The 25,949-nt window shown below is 36.5% G+C and overlaps 1 protein-coding gene across 1 annotated transcript in view; it reads left to right on the top strand.

Annotated features, from left to right (window-relative positions):
• kcnh5b (potassium voltage-gated channel, subfamily H (eag-related), member 5b) overlaps positions 1-25,949 on the top strand; it is a 492,331-nt gene that overhangs the window by 173,303 nt on the left and 293,079 nt on the right. The window contains exon 6 of the mRNA XM_030127455.1: positions 8,002-8,394. Coding sequence (XP_029983315.1) covers positions 8,002-8,394 — 393 coding nt within the window. The remainder of the gene's footprint in view (positions 1-8,001; positions 8,395-25,949) is intronic.

Raw genomic sequence — 25,949 nt, 5'->3', positions numbered from 1 at the left:
CAATACAATACCACAGATGTCACAAGTTTTGAGGGAATATGCAATTGGCATGCTGACTTCAGGAATCTCCACCAGAGCTTTTGCCTGTGAATTGAATGTTCATTTCTCTACCATAAGCCATCTCCAAAGCTGTTTCAGAGAATTCATGAAGAAGACTGTGTGAGGAAAATGGTGGTCACACCAAATACTGACTGGTTTTCTCACCCCCCTGGACCACCCAATACAGTAAAAGTGCACATTTTAGAGTGGCCTTTTATTGTGGCCAGCCTAAGTCACACCTGTGCAATAATCCTGCTGTCTAATCAGCATCTTGATATGCCACACCTGTGAGGTGGATGGATTATCTCAGCAAAGGACAAAGGAGAAGTGCTCACTAACACAGATTTAGACAAATTTATGAACAATATTTGAGAGAAATAGGCCTTTTGTGTTCGTAGAAAAAGTTTTAGATCTTTGAGTTCAGCTCATGAAAAATGGGAGCAAAAACAAAAGTGGTGCGTTTATAATTTTGTTCAGTGTAAAATACAATGGCAGTAAAAATACACAGTTACATCCACAGACACAGGCGTAAAAATATAACATAACATAACATACGCGCACTTGAAAACCGTTGGCCTGACTTATCAGTGCATGCCAAAGTTTTTGCACATACGGACGGATGGATGATGAACTGATGACAATGCCCTTCGGCCAGTGTGGCTGAGGGTAAAAACCAAATGGTCACAAAACCCACCTTTAACCCTTTCATGCATGAATTATGAGGACCTTAGTCAAGACTTTTTTCTTGAGTGTTTTTTTCCTCTTTAGGCATGAAAAAAACAATGCAATTGAATTTTTATTAATGAACTTATTTTTTATGGAGTTACAAAACTGTCCACTCAGCTGGACACCATGCATTTGATTTTTGAAACAAAGAAACATGTATTTAAAACGTATTATCGGAAAGTGATAAACTATGTGAAAACCATGAAATAAAAACCTTTTTAAAGCCACTAATGACATTTTATCACATTTTATCATACTCTAATACTAGTTTTTACTCAATTCATGGAGATAATATGCAAAAAAAATAAAAAAAATAAATAAACATTTTGATTAAGAAAACTGTTAATTACAGTCTAATAACAATTAGCAACTGATTTACACTAAAACATATTACTGCAGATCAGGTTTATCAAGAGCAGCAAAGTTTTGTTTTTTTTTTTTTTTTTTTCATTTTATTTATTTATTTAGACAAGGACAATGCAAAATATACATTAACCTTAAAAAGGAGCGCTGTAGTGTACCAGGTTCTAGCACTAGTGCTAATTTCCACCTGTAGTCTCTGAACAGGCTGATATTCTCATTAAAAAACAGACATTAATAAAAACTAAAACATTAAAAAACAGTAAAAAATGCATTTCTATAACTCCATCTACAGGGGTTGGACAAAATAATGGAAACACCTTCACCTCAAGATGATAATGCCCCAATCCATACAGCTAGAATTGTTAAAGAATGGCATAAGGAACATTCTAATGAAGTTGAGCATCTCGTATGGCCGGCACAGTCCCCAGACCTCAACATTATTGAGCATTTATGGTCAGTTTTAGAGATTCAAGTAAGATGTCGATTTCCACCGCCATCGTCTCTAAAAGAGTTGGAGGGTATTCTAACTGAAGAATGGCTTAAAATTCCTTTGGAAACAATTCACAAGTTGTATGAATCAATACCTCGCAGAATTGAGGCTGTAATTGCTGCAAAAGGCAGACCTACACCATATTAAATTATATTTTGTTGATTTTTTAAGGTGTTTCCATTATTTTGTCCAACCCCTGTATATAAAATAGTCATTCACATTCAACCATTCACTCTTATTCGTCCCACTGCAGTCTGTCACACACATTAATGGTATGAATTACAGTGTATGGGATGGTGCATGAGCGTCCAGTGTGTCGTCTGATATGGAACTAAAACAACAAAACCCATGAATATACAAGAGAACAGATGTAAAATAACTGTCCACTGTAGTGACCAGTATCCATGAAAAGGTTAACTAAAAGTCTGTCTAAACAAGAAGGTCTTCAGTTGCTTTTTAAAAGACTCCATGGAGTTTAAGGTGTGTGCCAGTAGCAGGGTATTCCAAAGTCTATTAGTCTTTTTGCCAATAATTTGCTTAAATCTTCAAATATTTGTTGAATTTTCTTAATCCTCAAATTGCCAGGATACAAACCCAATATAAATAGCTGTGGTACTAAAGAACCTTGTATTTGCGTGCTTCTATGACACTGGGTACATTTTGGTATCTTGGACTTTTCCAGCTCTTTAGACTCAATAATAAAAGGTAAATGTAGACATATTTGTCCCCAGTATGTGCCTAATGATGACCTCAGATAAATGCAAAAAAATTATACTCCTGCTCTGAGCCATCCCATAAATAAAGAATTTTTTATAAAATATTGGGGCCAAAAACAGGACCTAAATATGGACATTAAGTCTCCCTAGGTGTCAGTGCATTAGATGTGAACACATGTCTGAAAATGGTCTAATATAGACTATGAATAAAGACACTGTGTTAAATGTGTCGATCCTAGTGGTTTTTCTAATCCACATGTGTGGGTTTTTCATGAAACTCAGTCTCATTACAGGTTTTTTATGTAACCCATCGTGTCCACTTCCGTTACACGCAGAACCTGCCCAGTTAAACACATATAAATCACGAATGATTTTGCGACAGCGGTCATTTTTGTGAAACACTCTGCCTTGAATATTTACTTCGATTTCCAAAATGTACCTGTGAGAGAATAAAGAGATATTAAAAAAAAAAAAAATAGTAGCGTGTAATTTTCGTGTCCTTTTGACTGTGTTACATGCAGATTTTTGTATTAGATATAAAGTAAAATAATATAAAAATGTGTTTTATCTAAAAAATAGTTTCTCTTTTATTTCAGTAAGTATTTATTTTTAAAATAGACCCAAAGTGCTTCCAAACCGGCTTCATAACATTCGTCTACATCTGGTTTGAATTTTTAGCCCCATGTCCTGTTTTTAGGACCAGTTTCATTGTAGAATATTTTGGATGCACTGTTTCACTTCTTGCCATAATATTAGTATTTCTTTACACAGTCAGATACAATGCAAAGCTGTCTTTTATTTTATTTTTTTTTGTTTCATATTTTTATTGAAGTGTATACAAGAGAAATAAAGCTACATACAAATACCAGGGCACACTGATGTCAACAGTAACCATGTTTATATACGCCATTATGTTTAGATTTGCATATTTTTAAGAACAAATAACACTAGTCGCTTTTCCATTGGACAACTGCAGAAAACTTTACCGATATTTACTAAATGTCGACAAAACAGAAGTGCGTAATGTCGGTTTTTCCATTAAATCACAAATGCGATGATTTGTTTATTTATTATCGCAAGATGACACAAGAAGTCATTCTATAAATATGGCAACGAACGTAAATATGGTGTTGATTTACAGATATATTCATTATTATTATATATTACCCCTCTATCCTGTACAAAATTAAAAAATGATTGGGTTTCCTGGTGTGTCCACACATACCGCGACATTTCTTCTTCTTCTTCTTGTAATGTCCATCAACATCCGTTTTTTTAAATTCACCTGACTCTAGTTGCGAAAAAAGGTCTTTCCATTGCAGTTTTGTGTGATATGCCATTTACGCTACGCCCGAAAAACCACCTCTTGCCAGTGCAAAACTTTCAATCAAAAAATGAGACTTTTGGCGAAATTGTCAATTTTCCATTAGGTAAATTTTTAAGCGCAAGTTATATTTGCGCAATTTGAGGGTCAATGGAAAAGCGACTAATGAAACACAACACAATGAAAAGAATACTAAGACAGTCTGTATAAAATGATTAAACTGGTGACATAAACATATTTTTTATTTTACTTAATTTTTTTGTTTTTTATTTCTTTGTATTTTATAGATTGTTTGTTTTATCTTGTGCAGTGTCCTTAGGTGTCTTGAAAGGCTCTTATAAATAAAATGTATTATCATTATTATTATTATTATTATTATTATTATTATTATTATTATAAATAAATAAGTAAATGAAAAAGAAAAAAAAGAAAAAAGGGGAAGGGAATTGTACGGAAGCGTATTGCATTCACAAAAAAAAAACATTTCGGCTCTGTTTTTCTGAATTAATGAGATAATCATCTCATAATTATGAGAAAAAATAAGTTAAAAAAAAAAATCGGCGCGGTTTTTCTGAGTTTATGAGATACTGTTTCCTGAAAAAAAAAAAAAAGCTCTGTTTTTCTGAGTTTATGAGATACTGTTTTCTGAAAAAAAAAAAAAAAAAAGTTCTGTTTTTCTGAGTTTACGAGATACTGTTTCCTGTAAAAAATAAAATGTGTCTGTGTTTCTCTGTGTCAGTGGGACAGTGGTCCCTGGTCCAACAGGAGCTCCTTCTATCTGTGCTGCTGAAAGCCTCTCGGGGGAGCGTGAAGTTGTTTCCGTTCTCGTAACCGGTTCCGATTACGGATCATGGAACTAGTTTCGTTCACAGAAATCAGAACCAAGCCCCGCTTTGTGCACGGATCAAGCCCTTCAAGCACACCGGCGCTCGGAGCCTGTAGCCCGGCTTCCTGACAGGGCTACAGAGGTTTTTTTTTCTTTTCGGAAAACAGTATCTCGTAAACTCAGAAAAACAGTGCCAATTTTTTTTTAACTTATTTTTTCTCGTAATTATGAGGTAATTATCTCATTAATTCAGAAAAACAGAGCCGAAATTATTATTTTTTTTGTGAATGCAATACGCTTCCGTAGAATTGCATTGTCTCAAAAAAATCCTTTTTTTTTTTTTTAAATTATTATCATTATTTTCTACTTTTGGTCAGCATGTCTTTCTCCTGTTTTTTTTCTTTTTTCTTTTTTTCATCTGTGAGCCAAATGTATTCATAATGTGGTTTTGTCACAGAGTTGGATGGAGATGAAAACAGATAAAAACCAGAGCAGAAAACAGAAACACATTTTCATACTTTTATTTCTTTCTGCAGACGAACTCACAGCGCTGTTGACTCCTCATTAGTAAATTTAAAAAAACAGCAGTGCAGACGGTGTTTTTTTGTTTTTTTTTACTTTTCTTTCCTAAAGTCTTTCAGCTTTAATTTAATTCCATCCCTCCTTCGTTCTTTCTACCCTTCCCTTCAGAACAGATCCAGCTCATTCAGTGGAATCCTGTTGTAGAAGTATATTAGTCTAATATATTTCTAATGTCATATGAATAATAGACACAGTCTCAGCGGTGAAAGACATGAATTAATCATTACTTTGTATTCGTAGTGAAGTCTGCACTCAGCTCAGATGAGTTCTAAACAAATCTAATTCATTTTATCTTTAAAAAATGACCATCGTCAAACAGAGTGAGGAGGAAAATATCTGTTAATATGGGATTTGTGTTGGTTTAACGTCTTTATATTAATGGTTATGTTTGTTGTCGTACACATCTTTATCTTTGTGGTGATGTTGGTCTGTTTATTGTGAGTTTGTGAAGGAAAATAAACGTAAACATCTGGTTTTTGTCATAGATTTATAAAGTAGTTCCTCCACACACTCAAATGGAAAACCACGTAAAAAAACAAAAACAAAACAAAACAGATGTGATTAGATGAGAATGATGTTAAAGACACCTCATAATGAAACATAAGGTGCAACGAGATGAAAGTGATACGACACGACAAGATGAAAGCAGAAAAAGAGTTAAAGATAATGACATAAAAGATGTGATTAAATGGAAACGTTTAAAAGACGTGACGTAAAAACAGGGTTTTTAACTTCATTATGAAGCAGCGTCAGCCTCACATGAGCAGGATTCATTTCACTGCACTGAGTCACATTACAACTGGTTTATGGCACTGAAAGAAGAAACAACTTCACCTTTTTTCTTTCCTCCTCCTCCTCCTCATCTTCATCGTCTTTTTCTTTTTTTTTTTTCATCTCCTTCTCCTCCTCATCTTCTTTTTCTTTTTGTTCTTTTTCATCTCCTCCTCCTCCTCCTCATCTTCTTTTTCTTTGTTCTTTTTCATCTCCTCCTCATCGTTTTCTTTTTGTTCTTTTTCATCTCCTCCTCCTCCTCCTCCTCATCTTCTTCATTGTCTTTTTCTTTTTCTTTTTTTTATCTCCTCCTCCTCCTCATCTTCTTTTTCTTTTTGTTCTTTTTCATCTCCTCATTTTCTTTTTCTTTTGTTCTTTTTCATCTCCTCCTCCTCTTCTTTTTCTTTTTGTTCTTTTTCATCTCCTCCTCCTTCTTCATCTTCTCTTCCTCTTCTTTTTCTTCATCATCTTCTTTCTCCTCCACTTATACCATCTTTTTCTTCTTGTTCTTGATCTTCTTTTTCTTCTCTTTTTTGTTAGTCTCCTTTTTCTTCCTCTTCTTCTTCTTCTCCATCTCCATCACTTCCATCTTCTTCTCCTTTTCCTCCTCCTCTTCCCTCTGCTTCTTCTTCATCTTCTTCATCATTGTCTTTGTTTTCCTCCACTTCTTTTTCTCCATCTCCTTCATTTCCTCCTCCTTCTTCTTATTTTTCTTCTTCTTCTTTTTTCTTCATCATCTTCTTCCTCCTCCACTTGTTGATCTTTTTCTTTTTGTTGTTCTTGATCTCCTTTTTGTCATACTCCTTCCTCTTCTCCATCTTCTTCACTTCCATCTTCTTCTTTTCCTCCTCCATCTCCTTCATTAGCTTCTCCTTTTCCTCCTCTTCCTTCTTCCTCTTCTTCATCATTGTCTTTGTTTTCCTCCTCCACTTCTTCTTCATCTCCTTCTCCTCCTCTTCCTCCTTTTTTCTTCATCATCTTCTTCCTCCTCCTTCACTTCTTGCTCATCTTTTTCTTCTTGTTCTTGATCTTTATCTTCTCCTTTCTGTCTTCCTCCTCTTTCTTCTTCATCTCTTCCTTCTCCCTCTTCATCTCCTCCTTCTTTTCCTTCTCCTCCTTCTCCTTCTTCTTCTTCATCTCCTTCTTCATTAGCTTCTCTTTTTCCTCCTCCTCTTCCTCCTTCCTCTTCTTAATCTCCTCCCCCTCCTCCGTTCTCTTTCTCTTCTTTTTCTTCATCATCTTCCTCCTCCACTTCTTGTTAATTTTCTTCTTGTTCTTTTTTATCTCTTCTTCTTTATCTTCTCCTTTTCATTGTACTGCTCCTCCTCCTTCTTCTCCCTCTTCCTCTTTTTCTTCATCATCTTCTTTTTCTACATCATTTTCTTCCTCTTCTTTTTCTTCTTGTTATTCCTCATCTCCTTCTTTATCTTTTTCTTTTCCTCCTCCTCCTTCTCCTTTCTCTTCATCATCTTCTTCCTCACCCTCTTTCTCCTCCTCCACCACTTCTTCTTCACCCTCTTCGTCCTCCTCCTCCTCATTACAACTAAGAAACTGGTCCTAATCTGCCAATGGAACAAGTGAAAATTATTTTGGTAAGATTTCTTGAAATAACATTTTCCAGATCTATTGTCTAAAAATCAGTTCTTATATCTCACTGAAAAGTTCCTTTTTAGGTGATTATGTCTTATTTTCAGTGTGATGAGATATTTGGACAAGAAATGAAAAAAATAGACTTGGTAAGATATAGGTTTTTTTCTGTGTGAATCCAGTTTCATAGAAGAACCCAAATAGCAAATAGGAAAAAATAGCTGCAGAAGTAAAAATGGAATAAAATAAAAGGGCATTAAAGTAAACATCAGAGTAAATGTGATTCAGGATTTGGCAGGATCAGACGCAGACGACTGGAGTGTATTAAAATGTGTTTGAGAAACTAATCTTGGTGATGGTTGTGTCTTGGCAGCTGAAGTCTGGAGTCAGGCAGGTGGGTGGACAGTCCAAGTCCCACATGACACTGATTCGTACAGTAAATCTACCCCAGTGCGCTCTGTTTTTGTGTCTGCTGCGTATTTACCGCTTTAATGAACATTGATTAGAAGCTGCTTTTAATTAACCGACAAACGAAAAGTGCTCCGTGGAATCTAATAAAAGTTTCTGGGATCTCCAGGTCCTGCAGCTCAACTCGGACATCCTGCCGCAGTACAAGCAGGAGGCCCCCAAGACCCCCCCTCACATCATCCTGCACTACTGCACCTTCAAGACCACGTGGGACTGGGTGATCCTCATCCTCACCTTCTACACGGCCATCATGGTGCCCTACAACGTGTCCTTCAAGACCAAGCAGAACAACATCGTGTGGCTGGTGCTGGACAGCGTGGTGGACGTCATCTTCCTTGTGGACATCGTCCTCAACTTCCACACCACCTTCGTAGGACCCGGAGGCGAGGTCATTTCCGACCCCAAACTCATCCGCATGAACTACCTGAAGACCTGGTTCGTCATCGACCTGCTGTCCTGTTTACCCTACGACATCATCAACGCCTTTGAGAACGTAGACGAGGTACGTACATGATTCAAGTCAGGGGTGTCAAACATGTGGCCCGTGGGCTAAAACTGGCCCATCAAAGGGTCCAATATGGTCCGTGGGATGAATTTGTGAAAATGCAAAAATTACATAGAAGATTCACTATATGGACAAAAGTATGTGGACACGTTGAATTCAGGTGTTTCTTTTCTAACAGGGGTCCGGGATACAAAACAATGACTAATGTCAGAATATAGTTTTATTTTGGGAAAGATATCATTGCATTGTTTTGTTTTTTTGTTTTTTTCCCTTTGTTTTTCTTTTGCAGATGAACAAAGACATAACTTTACCCCAATACTGGCAGAAAAATATAAATCCACACATACAGAAAATACATACTTAAAAGTACACTACCAGTCAAAAGTTTGGACTCACCTTCTCATTTAAATGGCATGAGGTGGACCACAGATGGCCAACAAGTGCTCAGCATCACTAGGAACTCCTTCAAGACTTTTGGAAAATATTTCAAGTGACTACCTCATGAAGCTCATCCAGAGAATGCCAAGAATGTGCAAAGTAGTAATAAAAGCAAAATGTGGCTATTTTGAAGAATCTAGAATATAAAACATGCTTTGAGTTATGTCACACTTAATTCCATTTTTGTTCATTCATAGTTTTGATGCCATCAGTGAGAATCTACAATGAAAATAGTCATGAAAATAAAGAAAAACCAGCTGAGTCCAAACTTTTGACTGGTAGTGTAATTACCATAAAATTGAATATTTTCTAGATAAATAGAAATAGTAAATAAAATTGATGAATAAAACTAAATAAATGAGATAAAATAAAATGTCACAACAGTTATAAAATTATCAAATCAGATCATAGTATTGTACAAGTGTAGCACTGCATAGGAAATCTAGTCATACAGAGCTGTGGTTTTTCAAGAAAACCAAATACAGACCCCATAAATAGGCACATTTCTTGTCCTTCTTTTTAACAATATATGTTATCCTTTCCAAGGTAAGACTAGCAGCCAGTTATTTTATCCACAAACCAACAGAATGTATATCCATACTTTTCCATAAAAGTCCAATTATCCGTCTGGCTTATAAAAGTCCAAAGTTAATATCATAGCATTGGTTAGTTTTGTTCACATTGTTATCTTTGTTTCCAAAATGCCTCAAAAAGTCGATGACTTAAAAGACATGATAAGATCTAAGATGCAAAATGTTAGTGACTTAAAAGATGCTTTAGATGAAAACGATGTTAAAGATGCAAAAAAGTAGACGATTTCAAAGACGCTAAAGATGAAAATGACATGAAAGTCACAAAAGTTGCTGTCTAAAAAGATGCAAAGGATGTAAAAGTTCTGGAGGATTATGAGTAGTAGTTGTATTTCTACTGCAGTTTAAAAGGATATATCTGATTTTTGACCATTAATTACTAGATTAATGACTGACAGCAGCTTTTATTATGTTTTTTTTATATGTTTTATGCATGTTGTTAGTGTAGATGTATGGATGAAATCTTTATTTTCTGTAGCTTCTGCTGCTGCTGTTTTGGCCACAACACTCTTGCAAAAGACCTTTTTAATCTCACGGAGCCTTTTTCCCAGTTAAATATAGGTTAATAATGTACTAAAATACAACATACACTAAAAAACACACAGCATTAAATATCACAGTCTTTGCTGTTTTGCTCTGTAGTAGCTTGAGTTTGATTACATCTGGGTTTTTTTTTCTGCATTCAGTCCAAATTAGCATGATATGAAAGAATAAGAATATTTTACTATTCAGTTATATGTCGTGCATTTTCCGCACCCATTTTATTTACAAAAAATAAAATGAAAACAACACAAATGAGGCAAAAACTACATGACATTAGATGAAAATGACATAAAAGGAAATCCCTGATATCCAATCCACTTTATTTGTATAGCACATTTAAACAAGAACGTTTCCAAAGTGCTGCGCATCATAAAAACAATAAAACTATTAACAGAAATACTAAAAACAACAAATAAGTATAGAAAAGTACAGTAATGCTCTTAATAAAACAATAAAATCAAATAGTTAAAAGTAATAAAATCAATAAAAATGAGTAAATAAATAAGACACAGAGACAGATCATTAGACGTACCTCCTCCTTTCAGTTTCTTTTGCTCCTAATCCTCATCACTTTTCTCTCATTTGACTCTAGTTTTGTCGCTGACTCTCTGAAAATCCACCGTCACTCCAGTAAAAGATCTGATGTTATCGTTTGTGTTACAGATTGTTCTCATGTTGCAGTGCTTTACTCAGATCCACATTTGGAGATCTCCTTAATTGAGGTATTGTATGTGTTCTGTCGGTGGAGTCGCATTAATCACCGTGACGGCGGATAAATGTTTTCTCCACTGGGGATAAAACTAATTCAACAGAGGCTGAATTACACAGACCGGGGGGGGATCACATCGTTAATCCAATATCTGAAGCTGATCAAGTATTCAGAACAACCAACCCGAGGATATGATCCGTCAAAACGCTCCTCTAGAACAACGACGTCTAATTTAAGTGAAAATAGGGACGTTTCTAAAGCTTCTCACGGTGTCTTGCCCCTTATTTTAAGTTGTAAATGAACAGTTTTTCACTTGAGAATCTACACTTTTTCTTTAATTGTATAGAATTAGTTGCAGTTCTTAAAACCTCCGAGGCTTTGTGGGTGTTTTGAACTGGATTTGATTGAAGACTAACGATGCAGGGAGGGCTAAAGCAGTGGTGTAGTGGACCCTGGAGACGTGGGTATACTCTCAATTTTTGCCTTTTTTTTATGTAGTCCAGGAAAAAAGCCCTGTTTTAGAAACAGTGACATGTCCGACTACTCTTTTTAGTTTGCCCAAAAATCCAGAGTAGTATTTACTCACTATTATAAATTTATCATGACTTGGTCTAGAGCAGTTTGTAGGTATTACTGGACACATAAGAAGCTGCATGAATGAAAATGTATTCAACATGAGGAAAACATAGGATAACGCTAGCCTTTCAGAACGTTAGCCTTTCATAATGTTAGCCTGTCATAATTTAGCCTTTCACAACATTAGCCTTTTATAATGTTAGCCTATCATAACATTAGCCTTTCATTATGTTAGCCTTTCATAACGTTAGCCTGTCATAAAATTAGCCTTTCATAACATTAGCCTGTCATAAAATTAGCCTTTCATAATGTTAGCCTTTCATAACATTAGCCTGTCATAAAATTAGCCTTTCATAATGTTAGCCTTTCATAACGTTAGCCTTTCATAACATTAGCCTGTCATAAACTTAACCTTTCATAGCAATAGCCCTTCATAATGTTAGCCTGTCATAAAATTATCCTTTCATAACATTAGCCTTTCATAAGGTTAGCCTGTCATAAAATTAGCCTTTCATAATGTTAGCCTTTCATTACGTTAGCCTACTCACATAGTTTAGCTATTGGTGACAAACTCTTTTCTCCTCTAAATGTGCAGTCATATATCCAGTAGTTTAAAACAGTGACTCATTCTGAAACCACCTTAAAACTTACCTCAGAATTATGAATTCCATGAAAGTAGGTTCTCTAGATATGTGTCACTCACTTGAACAGCGTTTATTCTGCCTTTCTCATTTGCATTTCCAATAATCACACATCTTTCAATGAGCAGTGACCTGTAGAGCCCGACTGATATGGGATTTCTGGGGCCGATACCGATATGGGGGCTAAAAAAAGCCAATATCCAATATATCGGCCGATATCCAATACTGGCGGTTAAAGAAATAAGAACATTGATCTACACAGGAAATAATAAACTTATACAGTCTACTCTCGTTAAACCACCTGCTGTTATACCGCCATTTCCGTCTATCGCCATCCGCCAGCCCAGTTCCATGCACAAACAACACTTATACCATTGATTTCCCGACCGTTATACCGCCAGCGTGATTGCCATCGAGTACACATAAATTTTAACAATGCACTGAAACAAACGCGCCAGACGCTGATCGCGACAAGCTATGAGTAGGTCTACGGAACGTAGACCTACTCATAGACCTACTCATTTATCGCAGAACACTCAGTAGGTCAGGATGTCGGGAAGAGGACGTGGGATTAAGCCAAAGCCTCAAGATGATGGGGTGTCATTTCCCGACACGGTATAATAATGCTTAAAATGTTTCCCCACTTTAAATGATCCCTTACAACATAACAGAATCAAGATTTATTTAGAAACGCAATTAGAACGGGTTAACGGAGGCAGCATAGACATCATATAGTAAAGACATGCACATTATGGACGCAACCCGTTGTAACGCCATTTTCGCTATACCGCCAATTTGGCCGTGAACGGAAGTTGGCGGTATAACGAGAGTAGACTGTATTAGATAATTGTGGACAGGTGGATTAACAGTTGCATAAATCTTTGTTTATCTCACACATATAATTGACACAACTTTAAACCTCTGTATAATAGTCTGATATTAGACTAGTCTGTGACCTGTGGGAACCACAGGTTGTAGATGTGGTAGTTTTTATGCTAGGGGGAGCAGACTTTTAAAAAGATCTGAGTCTATATTTTATAAGTAATGACATAAAAATAGTTTGGTAAATCATCCTTTCAAATGTAAGCAACACCTACGTTTAATGAGTCCAACTACAAAGCAAACTATGCAATCACAAAAATAATTAGAGTAAAAAAAAATTACTTACCACAAAATTATGTTTTCCCTCACAAATTTGGCTCTGTCTACCTCACAGCACTACAACTTCTTATGTGGACTAAGGACTAAACTGAGCATGTGCAGAGTGAATTAGGTGAGTCCTAAGTTGTTCCTGATTGGAGCAATTGCAAGAGTTACAACTGACCCATGTTACAACTGTCCCTGGTCTCCCCTGCACTATTAATACCCAGGCGTGTCTGCAGAATGAAATTGTGAGGTAGACAGGAAGCACATGGACATGGGTGTGTGTGGGGGGGTGAATGGTTCATAAGACTGGATGGGGGTAGCAGCGGTCCGTGATTGTGTGTGTGTGTGTGTGTGTGTGTGTGTGTGTGTTTGGGGGGGTGATAGCATGATTGCCTGAATGGGAGTGAAAGTGAAACTGACACGCTTTACTGCTCCTCTAACTCTCCGGCCCACACACACACATACACACAGGAGCAGCGAGCGACAGAATCTCCGCAGCAAAAAAATTAATAAATCAGTTACATATTCCAACTCTATATATAAAGTGTCATGAGATAACTTTTTGTTGCAATCTGGTGCTATATAAATAAAATTTGATTGATTGAGTGATTTAATTGGTTTTCCCCTGTAAGTCGCTTTGGAAAAAAGCGTCTGCCAAATGCATAAACATAAACATAAACATATTGACCGATGTTGATCGATCAGTGACATGGTATCGGCCGGCCAATTAATCTGTCGGGCTCTAGTGACCTGTCAGTCAACTGGGGTGGCACTGGTTCCAGAGGTGTCCAATCAGGTTCCAGAGGTACTCTACCTCTGATTGGCTCATCAGTCCTCATGCCTAACATTAACCAATCTAATCAGTGAAGGCAGCGAGTACTAGCCAATAAGATGCTGAGTAGGGTGGGTCATGGCTTCACCATCTTCGGGGAAAAGATGCATAATTTGGTTCACAGATACTACTGAATGGTGCACATCAGGGGGGTTTAGAAGTGGGTACATGCAATGATGACTGAAAAATCAGTAGGTATGCTCCATATCAAATCAAATCAAAGTTTATTTCTATAGCACTATACAACAACATAAAGAAACCCAAAGTGCTTTACGTTTTAAAGGCATGATTAAATTATAATAGGTTAATTGGTTAATCTAAAATTGCCCATAGGTGTGAATGTGAGAGTGATTGTTTGTCTCTATATGTCAGCCCTGCGATGAACTGGCGACTTGTCCAGGGTGTACCCCGCCTTCGCTCCTATGTAGCTGGGATAGGCTCCAAGCGACCCCTGTGACCCTAGTGAGGATAAAGCGGGTTAAGAAAATGAATGAATGAATTATAAGAGCTATATAAGATATACCGCCGTATACCCTGGACTGCACCACTGGGCTAAAGAGACAACTGCACTGATGGCATTTCAAAGTAAAAACAACTCTAATGTCAGGTTTGTTCAATAAAATTCCTTCCTTTGGGATCCAGAGTTTTCACATCTTCATCCTCTGGTGTGATGTCTCCTGTGGGATGGAGTGGGTTCTTGGCATTCTTCACGCCCATTTACACCTGTCAGATATCCAGGAGTTATATCAGTACGGCCCCAAGTCCATTAGAGGTGATTTTCCACTTGATTTCCCAGCAAATTAATTAGACCTAAGCCTGAGTGGAAGGAGCGTTCGACTGAATGCAACCAGAGGAGAACAAACGATACCTGGACATGTCGGACTCATGGATTTGTCTGTTGGAGCCTGTTTGTCTTCAGAACAGGATGTGTATAAGAAAAACACAGAGTGGACCAGGGGTGTCAAACTCAGTTTAGTTCAGCTTCCACATTCAGCCCAGTATGATCTCAAGTGGATCAGACCAGTAAAATAATAAGATAATAACCTATACATAACGACAACTCCAATTGTTTCTATTTGTTGTAGTGCAAAATAACATTCATTCATTCATTCATTCATTCATTCATTCATTTGTTTTGAGTGGTAGAAAAAAAAAAAAGGGTACAAGGAAGGACTATCCGAGAAAATACGTTAATAAATAAAGATGATCAAGACAAAAATCGCAATTGCCATGTACACTAGTAATAAAATAAATTCATTATGTACTGCTCATAAAGGAGTGGGAAGAAGAAAATTTTTCAAGTCCCACCCCCCTCTCACATTTATACAACATAACACATTACATAACTTTAAATTTATAGTGTACTAAGTGCTGTATCAGTTGTTGGCTGTTTTATGTCTTGCTCTGTCACCTGTCAAGGGACTGCAGTTTTGTTTTTTTTGTTTTGGTTTTTTTTTTTTTTACTAATTTTGGCATATTTACATGGGTGTAATTTTTGTACAACATATGACATGTTCATAAATATGCATAGTTCCTATTAAATAAACCAATAAAAAAATTTATAAAAATATGAAAACAAACTACCCTTGATGTGAATAACCTGAAAAAATAAAATTTCTTAGGAAAAATAAGTGCAATTTTAACAATATTATACCTCAGTTTATCATCTATCATTTATACATGTGCATTACACACAATGTCACACAAACATTTTGTACCAGGCATAGTGTTAAAATGTTTGGAAGTTTTTGGAGTTTGGAATTTGGAACTAATTTAGGAACAGTTTTTACTTGTGTTATTACTTGAGTACATGGCCATTGCTATATTGTCTTGATCACCTTTATTTATTAATGTATTTGCTGTGTTATTAGTTCCTTTTACACATAAAAATGTTTAGTTTTTTCTTCTGCTCGAAACACTTCAATGAAAAAAAAAGAAAAAAAAAGAAACAGTTTCTACAATATTACGTCTCAGCCTATTATTAACACAAATTACAGATCACAGTGGATCTACAAATGCACAAAACATTTAATAACAGAAATAATATAGTTGAAATTTCACTTAATTTTCTTTAGACATGTCAAGTTGTTCATATTTGTTCAGGTTATTCATCTTTTATTGTGAAAGGATAGTTTAGAAATGTCAATATTTTCATAATTTAGCGTTATTTTATGCACCAAAGCAAAAAAAAAATTGGTAGTTGTCATTATTTATAGGTTATTATGGTATTATTTTACTTGAGATCACATTGTTCTGTATGTGACCCCTGAACTAAAATGAGTTCAACACCCTTAATTATAATTATCTAAAGTGTGATTTTTGCATTTCATAGATTCATCCCGTGGGCCAGATTGGAACCGGGTTTGGCCCACGGGCCGCATGTTTGACCCCCCTGGAGTACACAATGAGAATATTGTTTTGGTGTCGGTGTCACATCCAGCAGTGGAATTTTCACTTATAATGCTAAAATTACCGCCATAACCTTTTTATTCTCGTCTAAAATGACACAAAGACTGAGATGAACGGAGGTTAAAACGTTCAGATGAGGTGAATTTATGAAAAGAGAAAAATATGATGGATGAAATATCAGTTTTAAGGTTTGGCTTTAAAAAGGAGAATTGTACGATGGTTAGATCATGAACTCATGAAAAAATAAATACTCTCTGAGGCTGTTAAGTAATAAAGTTTTCTCTGAAATTTAAAGTGGTTCATTTAAAGAAGAAACTCACCCATTATGAGGGGAACGAAGGATAAAAGGATTACAAAGAAAATAAAAAGAAAGAAAAAACCTCAGATATTCTCCGCATTTAAAGAGAGAAATGTGGAATTATGAAGAAGAAAGTTTAGAATGTGAAGTCATTCACTTGTTGAAAGAAAATTAAAATATAATTATATTAAACGATACATCCAAAGGAAAAAAAAAAATTCTTCTAGATTCTAAGGTCAGAAATGTTTGAGGAAGTCCCTCATTATCAGTAAAGTAATTACTAGAAAAACTCAGAGATTGTACACTGTTAAAGTGGTAACAATGAGTGGAAAAATGTACCTATAAAAAACCCTGACATCGATGAGTTTAGAAAATCAGAAATTTGAAAGAAAATCCTTAGAGATTTCTGCAGGAAGACTGGTGAACTTTAAGAAAAAGGTCACAAATTATGAGGAAAAAAACATCACACATGAAATTATGTGATCTGAATTATAATGTCTCAGAAATTTAGAAATGAATGGATAGGTAAATAATACAATTATTAATAAGAAATAATTACATTCTTTGAGATTATAAGATCATAAATTTGCAAGACTCTCATTTAACTCATCTGATTGAGATTTATGTTGTGAATTTATAAGAGAAAGCCCCAATGTGAATTATATTTCTAAGAAATTATATATTAAGTGAAATAAAAGTAAATAGTAAGTAAAAAAAAAAAAAAAAACACTCATGAATTCTCTGCTATTAAAAAAAGATATAAGAAAATCAAAACTTTTCTGTCCTCTTAGAATGAAGTGGTAAATTTGATTAACAACAAAAAAAAAGTTGTCGGAAATAAAAATGTAATTTAACTAATTAAATAAAGTTTATTAAAAAACTAAAGAACAACTAAAGCGGCAAACAATAAGATACAATGGTTATTGGTAAATGCTAAAAAAAATGTGTAATCTTTTTTTTTCTGTAAGAAACTCTAAGTTTTGAGCATAAATGAGCAAATTTATGAGGAAAAACAAAACAGAGCTTCAAAGTACATCCAAAACTAAACAGAAATACCATCTGAGATAGAAACTAATGAATCTGTCTGAGAAAACAGTGAAGTGTAACGTTTTAAGGAAAAAAAACACATCATGAGGAATGAAACTTCAATACAAGTCTAATATAAGTCAAACATTTGCAAGAAAACCACCTTCAAACTCTGTAATAATATTAATAATCAATTTTTTTGATAAATACATTTTATTAAGCAAATGGAAGCTAATATACTTCACTTATCTATTTCCAGAAAGACATCTGAAATATTATCATGAATTAAAGTTCTCCGAGGCCTTTATGATCTTTACTAACCTGAAAATGACATTTACAGCAGGGAAATTACAAAGTTTTTTGAATAATTCCAAATTCCACATGTAACTTTAATATATTTTATTGGATAATGTTATTTGTAATCTGATCAAATAAATCCACACATTATACAATAAAGAAAATGACTTAATAGTGATGAAATATCTTCATAACAACCTCAGTAATTAGACTGAGCTCTAATTATTATCACTGACTCATTGTAAACATGATGCAAACCGACAAACATCCCATAATAATGCGTGGCTTTAATGAAGTAACATTCATCCTTCCATCCTCCGTTTGTTGGAACATCTTCTGCTCTGATTGCGTGAATGCAGTCCTCCCCACATCCTTATAATATTCACAAGTTAATAATAATATGCAGGCCAGGACTGTATTGTTGCCATGGTTACCTGCAGTTTAATATATCCTGAGCAGTAGAAGTTGAACTTTTCCTCAGAACCACAGTGTGTTTTAGGCGTCCTTATATAACTTTAATGGGCTCCTTCCATCCAGTCAGACGTTAAATATGGGAACATTATCCTGTGGACGTTTCTCCAACAGACGGAGGCAGATGCTCAACTCGGATCAGCGGCTAAAAAAGACCCACTTAGAAGAGTTTCAACGAGTTACCGTACTGTCAGACAGTCCTGGTCCTGACGGAGTTACAGCCATGTGTTCGATGTCTCCGGACTCATCTGAGGAAAACGGTTAATTTACCTCAAATAGCTCAGGAGGTACTGGTGAACTGCTGCTTCCACTGGTCCAACATAACTTCAGGAGACGCTAAAAGTATAGGAGAACGCAGAGTCCTCCATGTGCTTTCAGCTGGTGGGACGGAATAGAATGTTTGGGTTACGATAATGAGGGGACAATAGAGATTCAAATTCTGCCAAAATAAAAGTAAAATGCAAATAATTCAGTTTATGGAGGTGGCGCAGTTCTGCAGATGTTCACTATTCCACATTTATAGAGTATTTATGGTTGAATTTGAATTAAATTTATTTATTAGTTTACAGTTAATATTGGCCTAGTTTAGTCTAATTTTAAGTTAACACAGCTAATTAGGTTTAACTTATCCATCCATCCATCCATCCATCCATCCATCCATCCATCCATCTGTCAGTCCCTCCGTCCATCCAACCATCATCCACCCACCCACCCATCCATCCATCCATCCCTCCGTCAGTCCCTCCATCCATCCAACCATCATCCATGCATCCACCCACCCATCCATCCATCCATCCATCCATCCATCTGTCAGTCCATCCATCTATCCATCCATCCATCCATCCATCCATCCATCCATCTATCCATCCATTGACCTCTAAAACAAATCACTCATGTTGTCTAATCTTAAAGCCACAAATCTGTTGGGAAAACATACCTTCACAGAGATTAAAGTCATATATTTACTAGAAAAACACTTGAATATCCTCTGGTATTATAGAAAAAAAAAGAGACATAGAAGAACTCATAAATAATGAGAAAGAAACGCAGATATTCCTTTAGGAAAAAGTTTCAAATTTATTAGAAAATACTGAGGAAAAAATAGGATGAAGGCGAGTTGATCCACCAAGAAAATGATCTTCTTATATCTCACTGAAAAGTTACTCTTTGGGTGATTATGTCTTATTTTAAGTGTAATGAGATATTTTGACAAGAAATGAGAAAAATACACTTGATAAGATTTAGATTTTTGCAGTGTAGTGCCAGGTGTGTACCAATTATTTACAAGTACTGATAGGATTAATGTATCAACAGGTATTAAACAGTTTAGATCAGAAGATGATGTCAGTCGCCAGTGGATGTTTGGGTTTTTATGGGTTAAGTAAGTGTTTTATAAGCATAGATGACGTTGTAAATAAAGTTAACATCAAATATGTAATGACGTGGAATAATAATAATGACAGTATAAAATTATATCATAGCATTTGTCATTATTTGGTTACTCAGACCCCTGTTAGCAATAGAACTCCTGAATTTAATGTGTCCCAATACTTTTGTCCATATCATGCAAGTGTCAACGCTAGGTGTGAACAGGACAACAGCAGAGGAAACTGTATTTGTTTACCAATTATTTTCATATATTGATAGGATTAATGGATGAATGAAACAGTTTAGATCAGTACAGGTGGATGTTTGGGTCTGTATGGGTTAAACTCGTCCAAGTTCTGCAGGATTCACAAGTGGTTTTTGTGAAGAATCTGACAGTATTGACCCCGTATGTGTCGGTTTGTTGTTCACAGTTGAAGCCTTCTTTTTGTGAATCATCTAAGTGCATCCTTCGTTCCCGATGGCGTTGTGGATCGTTGCGTTTCTGTCTTTGTTCACTCTCTTAGTTCAGGTGTCCGGCCTCTCGCTGCTGGTCGCTGATGGATTCGATGGGATCCCACTGGGTAGAGTTTTCTGTCTTTTCAACAGCCGACAGCAGCAAGTCCACAGGAAATCAATGGCACGTAAATTCGCAGCCACTAAAGAGGACACAGGGCGAAGCTCTTCCCCTCTTTGCTAAATTGACATTTTTGTTGTTGCCTTCCCGTATTAGGCGGCAGAAGAATGGATGGATGCTGACTGAGGACAGTGTGTGGGTGGCTTAAGGTGCAGTGTGAAAGAAAATAGCAGAGATTATTATGGGCTCATTGCAGACTGAATCCCCTCGTTGCCGTCTCTGATGGCTGAGGCGGGAGGGAGGTATTTTTAGTTTGGTTTTTAATGCAGGTTTCACGACGCTGCCGTGCTGTGCCAAGCCGGTGGCGTGCAGGTATTGCCAAATCGCATACCGACACAAATGTAGATGTACGGCGGCTGAGGAGCTTACGAATCATTAGGAAATCCAAAATACAAACCATCTGTCTGCCAGACTCTGTGGAACCGTCTCAGCTTTTATGTGGATGTTTAGGTTCAGTTTTATATTTGTGCGTTTAGGTGTTTATTCCTGTTTAAGCATTAACCCCATAAGGACAACCATTATAACAGGGCAGCTAGTGTCAGAAATGCCTTTTTTGATCATTTTTTTGCCCCTTTTGTTTTTTTTTTTAGGAAGAACGAAACTTTCAATGTCTGACCATTAATTATTGAGGTTATATTTAATAAATGCTTAAAACAGTGTGTTATAGTTAAAAAAAAAAATCAAATGTGCAATGAAAAACAATTGTAAATCCACATAATGAAACTTTATGAGAATATAGAAATAAACTTTCACCTGTTTTACATTTACATTTACATTTATGCATTTGGCAGATGCTTTTTTCCAAAGCAACTTACAAATCAAACAAAAATGAGGGAAAAAAACAAAAATGTGCCAAAAATTTTACATGTACTCAAACCTTTTGCCTATATATTTACCAGTGGTGGCTGCTTGTCTTTCAGACAGGGGAAGCTCATTGTCAGCTTACATAAAAAAAAAAAAAAAAAAATAAAAAAAAAAAAAAGTCAAGTAATTTAAACATAAATTTGGCCCTCTGTTCCTTCTTAAGAAAATGGTCAGTGACCTTATCTACCAACTAAACAAGAAAACACTGAAATTTAAATTGAAACAAGGAAGTACAATGAGTGTGTTTTATTTACAGTCCAAGAAATGAACAAGTAATTTCATAGTGGGTTCTCTCTCGATTTCACAGCAGAATGCGCAATGGATTTAAACTGAACTCTGTCAAGTAAAGGAGCAGATCTCAAAATAGCTGTCAATCAAACGGATTCAGCCTTTCGACTGATCCTCCAATCAGCACATGGAAGCCTGGCGTCCAGCCCGGCCGAACTCCACCCACAGCTCCATTCACCCTCAGAGACGCCGGGCGTCTGGGGGCGGGACAACATTGTGGCATTTATCCAATTACCGTCCAGTTTTGAGGCAATGAAAAAAACTGTTCCACTCAGTCCCATTGAAGTGCATGGACGCTGAGCGTCTACGGACAAATGCACTGAGCAGAGATCGAATGAGAAAACAGTGCAACAGGAATGTATGAGAAGTGAACAACATCGAGTCTGTTGGTTTGTGATAAAGCTGATTCTGAATGAACTCATCTGTGAGATGAACGTGTTCTAACACATTTGTAGTCAATGAAATGTCAACACAACTGTACATATTTAAACATTTAATTTTCGTAATTTTAGGGGAAGCCGAGCTTCCCTTGCAGTCTATGAGAAATCGCCACTGATATTTACATATATGTATATATAAATACATACATTAATATAATATTTACAGCTAAAATTCAACTATCAGTAAACTATACAAACTGGAAAAATACAGATAAAAACAGCAAAACTCAACAAAAACTCTTCAAGACACATAAGAAGAGGACTCCATAACATTACTAGCACTATTATGTACAATTATTTACAAGAATTCCCTGCAAAAATGTCACCAAAACTTTGCTAAAATGCTGCTTAAAGTAAGAAGAATCTTCTGTCTCTCTCTCACCGACTGCACTTTGATGCTCTCGGCTCCGCCCACTTCCACCCCTCCCCCTCAGCCAATACAGACCTCCTCTATAATGTGTTCATTATTTTTATATGTGTTATACAGCAATCGAAAGCTCTGAATCTCAGCTGTTTGAATTTTGTCTGTTGTAATAGGAGTAATGGTAACTTGAATCTCAGTTTATGCTAAATTGTGGCGGCGGTGATACGATCATCCATAAGGCTTTGCTACCAACACAGCTAGAGGTCAGAGGTCACAGTAATGTCATCTGGGTGTTTTACTCTTAACAGAAAATAGTGGCTTTAAAAATACATAATAACTATAAATAAATAAATATATGTAGAAAGTGGAGACCTTTACGACTAAGGCTCATTTATGCTTCCATGTCACTTACTTCCATATGTTATTTACGTTAGCATAAATGTTAAGCAACCACTAGTGGGCAGCTGAAAGTGAAAAACATTTGCAAACTTCTGTAACAATAATAAGAAACATGACAGTGGAGGAAGTTGTGATCATGCTCATGTTAAGAAGAAATGAAAGACGAGGCCGTGCTCTAAATGGCAGTGGTCTTGGTTTGTGTTTGGTTTCTTTTAGAGCCCAACTGATTAATCGGCCGGCCGATTATTCAGGCCGATTATACCGTTTCACCAATTAATCAACATCGGCCAATATGTAGCTGATGTGGCCGATATATTAACTTTTTTGCTGCACGGAGATTCTGTCGCTCGCTGCTTCTGTGTGTGTGTGTGTGTGTGCGACACGGAGAGTCAGACGAACAGTAAAGTGAGTTAGTTTCAGTTTCACTCCTGCTCGGACAATGACGCTATCACCCCCCCACACACACAATCACATTATCACAGAGCTACTGCTAATCCCCCCACTCTGACCCCGAACCCCCCCCCCCCCCCCCCCAGTGAAAATCACGGACCGCTGCCACGCGTTCTGACAAGGATGGACCGCTAACCCCCCCCCCCCCCCCCCGAAAATCACGGACCCCCTGTCTTGTGAAGTATTCACCCCCCCACACACACCCATGTCCGTGCACTTCCTGTCTACCTCACAGTTTCATTCTGTAGGCACGCCTGAGTGTTAATAGTGTAGGGGAGACCGGGGACAGTTGTAACACAGGTCAGTTGTAACTCTTGCAATTGCTCCAATCAGGAACAACTTAGGACTCACCTAATTCACTCTGCACATGCTCAGTTTAGTCCTTAGCCACATAACAAGTTGTAGTGCTGTGAGGTAGACACACCAAAATTTGTGAGTGAAAACATAATTTTGCGGTAAGTAATATTTTTTGCTCTAAATATTTTTGTGATTGCATAGTTTGCATTTGAAAGTTGTGTAAATTATATTTGTGAGATAAACACAGATTTATGCAACTGTTTATCCACCTGTCCACAATTATCTAATATAAGATTATTATATCCTGTGTAGATCAGTGTTCTTATTTCATATATCGGCCAATATATCGGTTATCAGCCAATATCAGGTATTGGCCGATATATTGGATATCAGCTTTTTTTTAGCCCCCAATATCGGTATCGGCATTGGCCCCAAAATTCCTATATTGGTCGGGCTCTAGTTTCTTTGTTGTTTTACAAAAATTCAGTTGGTCTCTCTACTACACTGGACACCAATGAACGCTACCTGAGGAATAACATCAAATTTTTATAAATTTTTTACTATCTTTTAACACATTATATATCTTTTCTGACATGAATTGGTAACATTGTGTAGAAACCCCACCCCCCCACCCCACCCTACCCCCAGACCACCTCTGAAATTTGAAATGGCAATGAAAATAAATAACAAAATAATAATTGACAGACAACTAATTGTGACTTGAATAATAACATTGAATTTTAACCAAAAATTCTGAATCCAAATCTGAGTTCAGAATATCTCCAGCTGTCACTTTAATGCTCATTTTCCAGTCTTGCTGCATCGCCTTTTATTGCCTTTCCACAATCTGGAGATAATGAGCTAAACTGGTCAGATTTAGATAGGGACATTAAACCCAGTGAAGAATAAATCTCAGTGGAGCTGTCGTGGAGGATTCTATCTGTAAGCACTCTGGACATTTTACAATGAGCACACACAAAAAACACTGATTAGGTGGGAGCCCAGTATATTCTAATTACAGCAGCTGAACACAGACCTGCATACAAAGATGTCAGAGTCACGTTCCGCGCCAAACAGCAGTAGAAAAAGGGGTTTAAAGGAGATTTGTGCATATAGTTCTGTCCGTATTAGGCTGTAAAAAATAACTTCCAGTGGACAGAAGAGGTTTCAAACTACATCCATTAAAGTCCTATTAGTCTGACAACACTCAGTTTAGGTAAAGGTAAACTTGTGTTAGATAAGAGCAGATGTTGTTTACCGATAAAACTGCACTAGTTTAGAATTCAGAGTCCATCAGGTTGGACCAGAGTTGTTCCAAATGATGTTCTTATTGTATTGCAGAACTGTAATAACCATCCTGTTTGGGGTGGAGCCCCTCTGTACCTGCTTTCCATTTCAGAAATATCTGGATGAAAACCTTCACCATGTTCTTCACTTACACCAATCAAACTGGAAGAAAAATGAATGTTTTTAGTGACGTTCTGCATCCCGTCTGTATGCTTTTATCATTTCTATATCTAGTTGATCAGAATTTAGGGCTCTGTGGTTCCACTGATGTTTCACCGCTTGAACAAATGAATCCCAAACTGTTAATTCTGGAGCTGAGCTTTGAGAGGAATACAGGATTTCAAGAATACAAGTTCAACTTTGGCATCACTTTTTACTGAACTACATTTATCGAAAGCATCTGAATTGGGACAGTGTATAAAATTAACACCAGCCAAGCGCCAATGGTGGGTAAAAAATTTGTTTGGCGTGTAAAACAAAAACACACACCAGCCAGTGGCCGTTGGAAAATTTTGAATTGCATGTGAAAACGACCAGCTTCAGTGACCCGCCTTGGACAGCCTCCCCAGACTAGGTGCCCAGTTCCTCTGCACTGTGTACAGGTTTGAGTTTACGGCCAGGAGGACAGGCCAGGGTCAAGTACTCGCAGTCCCACTCTGAAAAATTGATCTTATCCACTATTACTTGATAACGCAAAATTTAAATAAAATTGATCCAAAATTGATTTTTATTTTTACCGGGCCCTAGTATTCATAGAGGATTCTAGACAAATGTCTCTGGTCTGTTGAGTTAATTTCATTTAGACTTAATCCCAGTTAATGTTTTTTTATTCTTGTCTCTTTTCCTGTGGGTTAAACAGAATGTTCCTGTTAAAGCTGTGACAGACATTTGACTCAGTCAGTTTCAAAGGTTGCACTTTTGAATATTTTTATTACATGATGATGCAGCAGTCACCTTGAAATTAAATATAACCTAATAAAATGACAATAATCTAATTTTATCTGTTCATAACTATTCTTTTAGTGATGCTTAAGTTGGATTTTCATAATAAAAACCTATGGTAATTATTTTAAGTCAAATAAGGCATGCAACTTTTATTTGGTTGGTGAAAAATAATTTTGGCTGGTAAATTTTTGGAGGTCACTAGTAGGGATGGGAATCGAGAACTGGTTCTTTTTGAGAACT

Source organism: Sphaeramia orbicularis, chromosome 22, assembly GCF_902148855.1.
Source record: "Sphaeramia orbicularis chromosome 22, fSphaOr1.1, whole genome shotgun sequence".
NCBI lineage: Eukaryota > Metazoa > Chordata > Actinopteri > Kurtiformes > Apogonidae > Sphaeramia > Sphaeramia orbicularis.
This window is presented reverse-complemented; position numbering and strand designations above follow the sequence as displayed.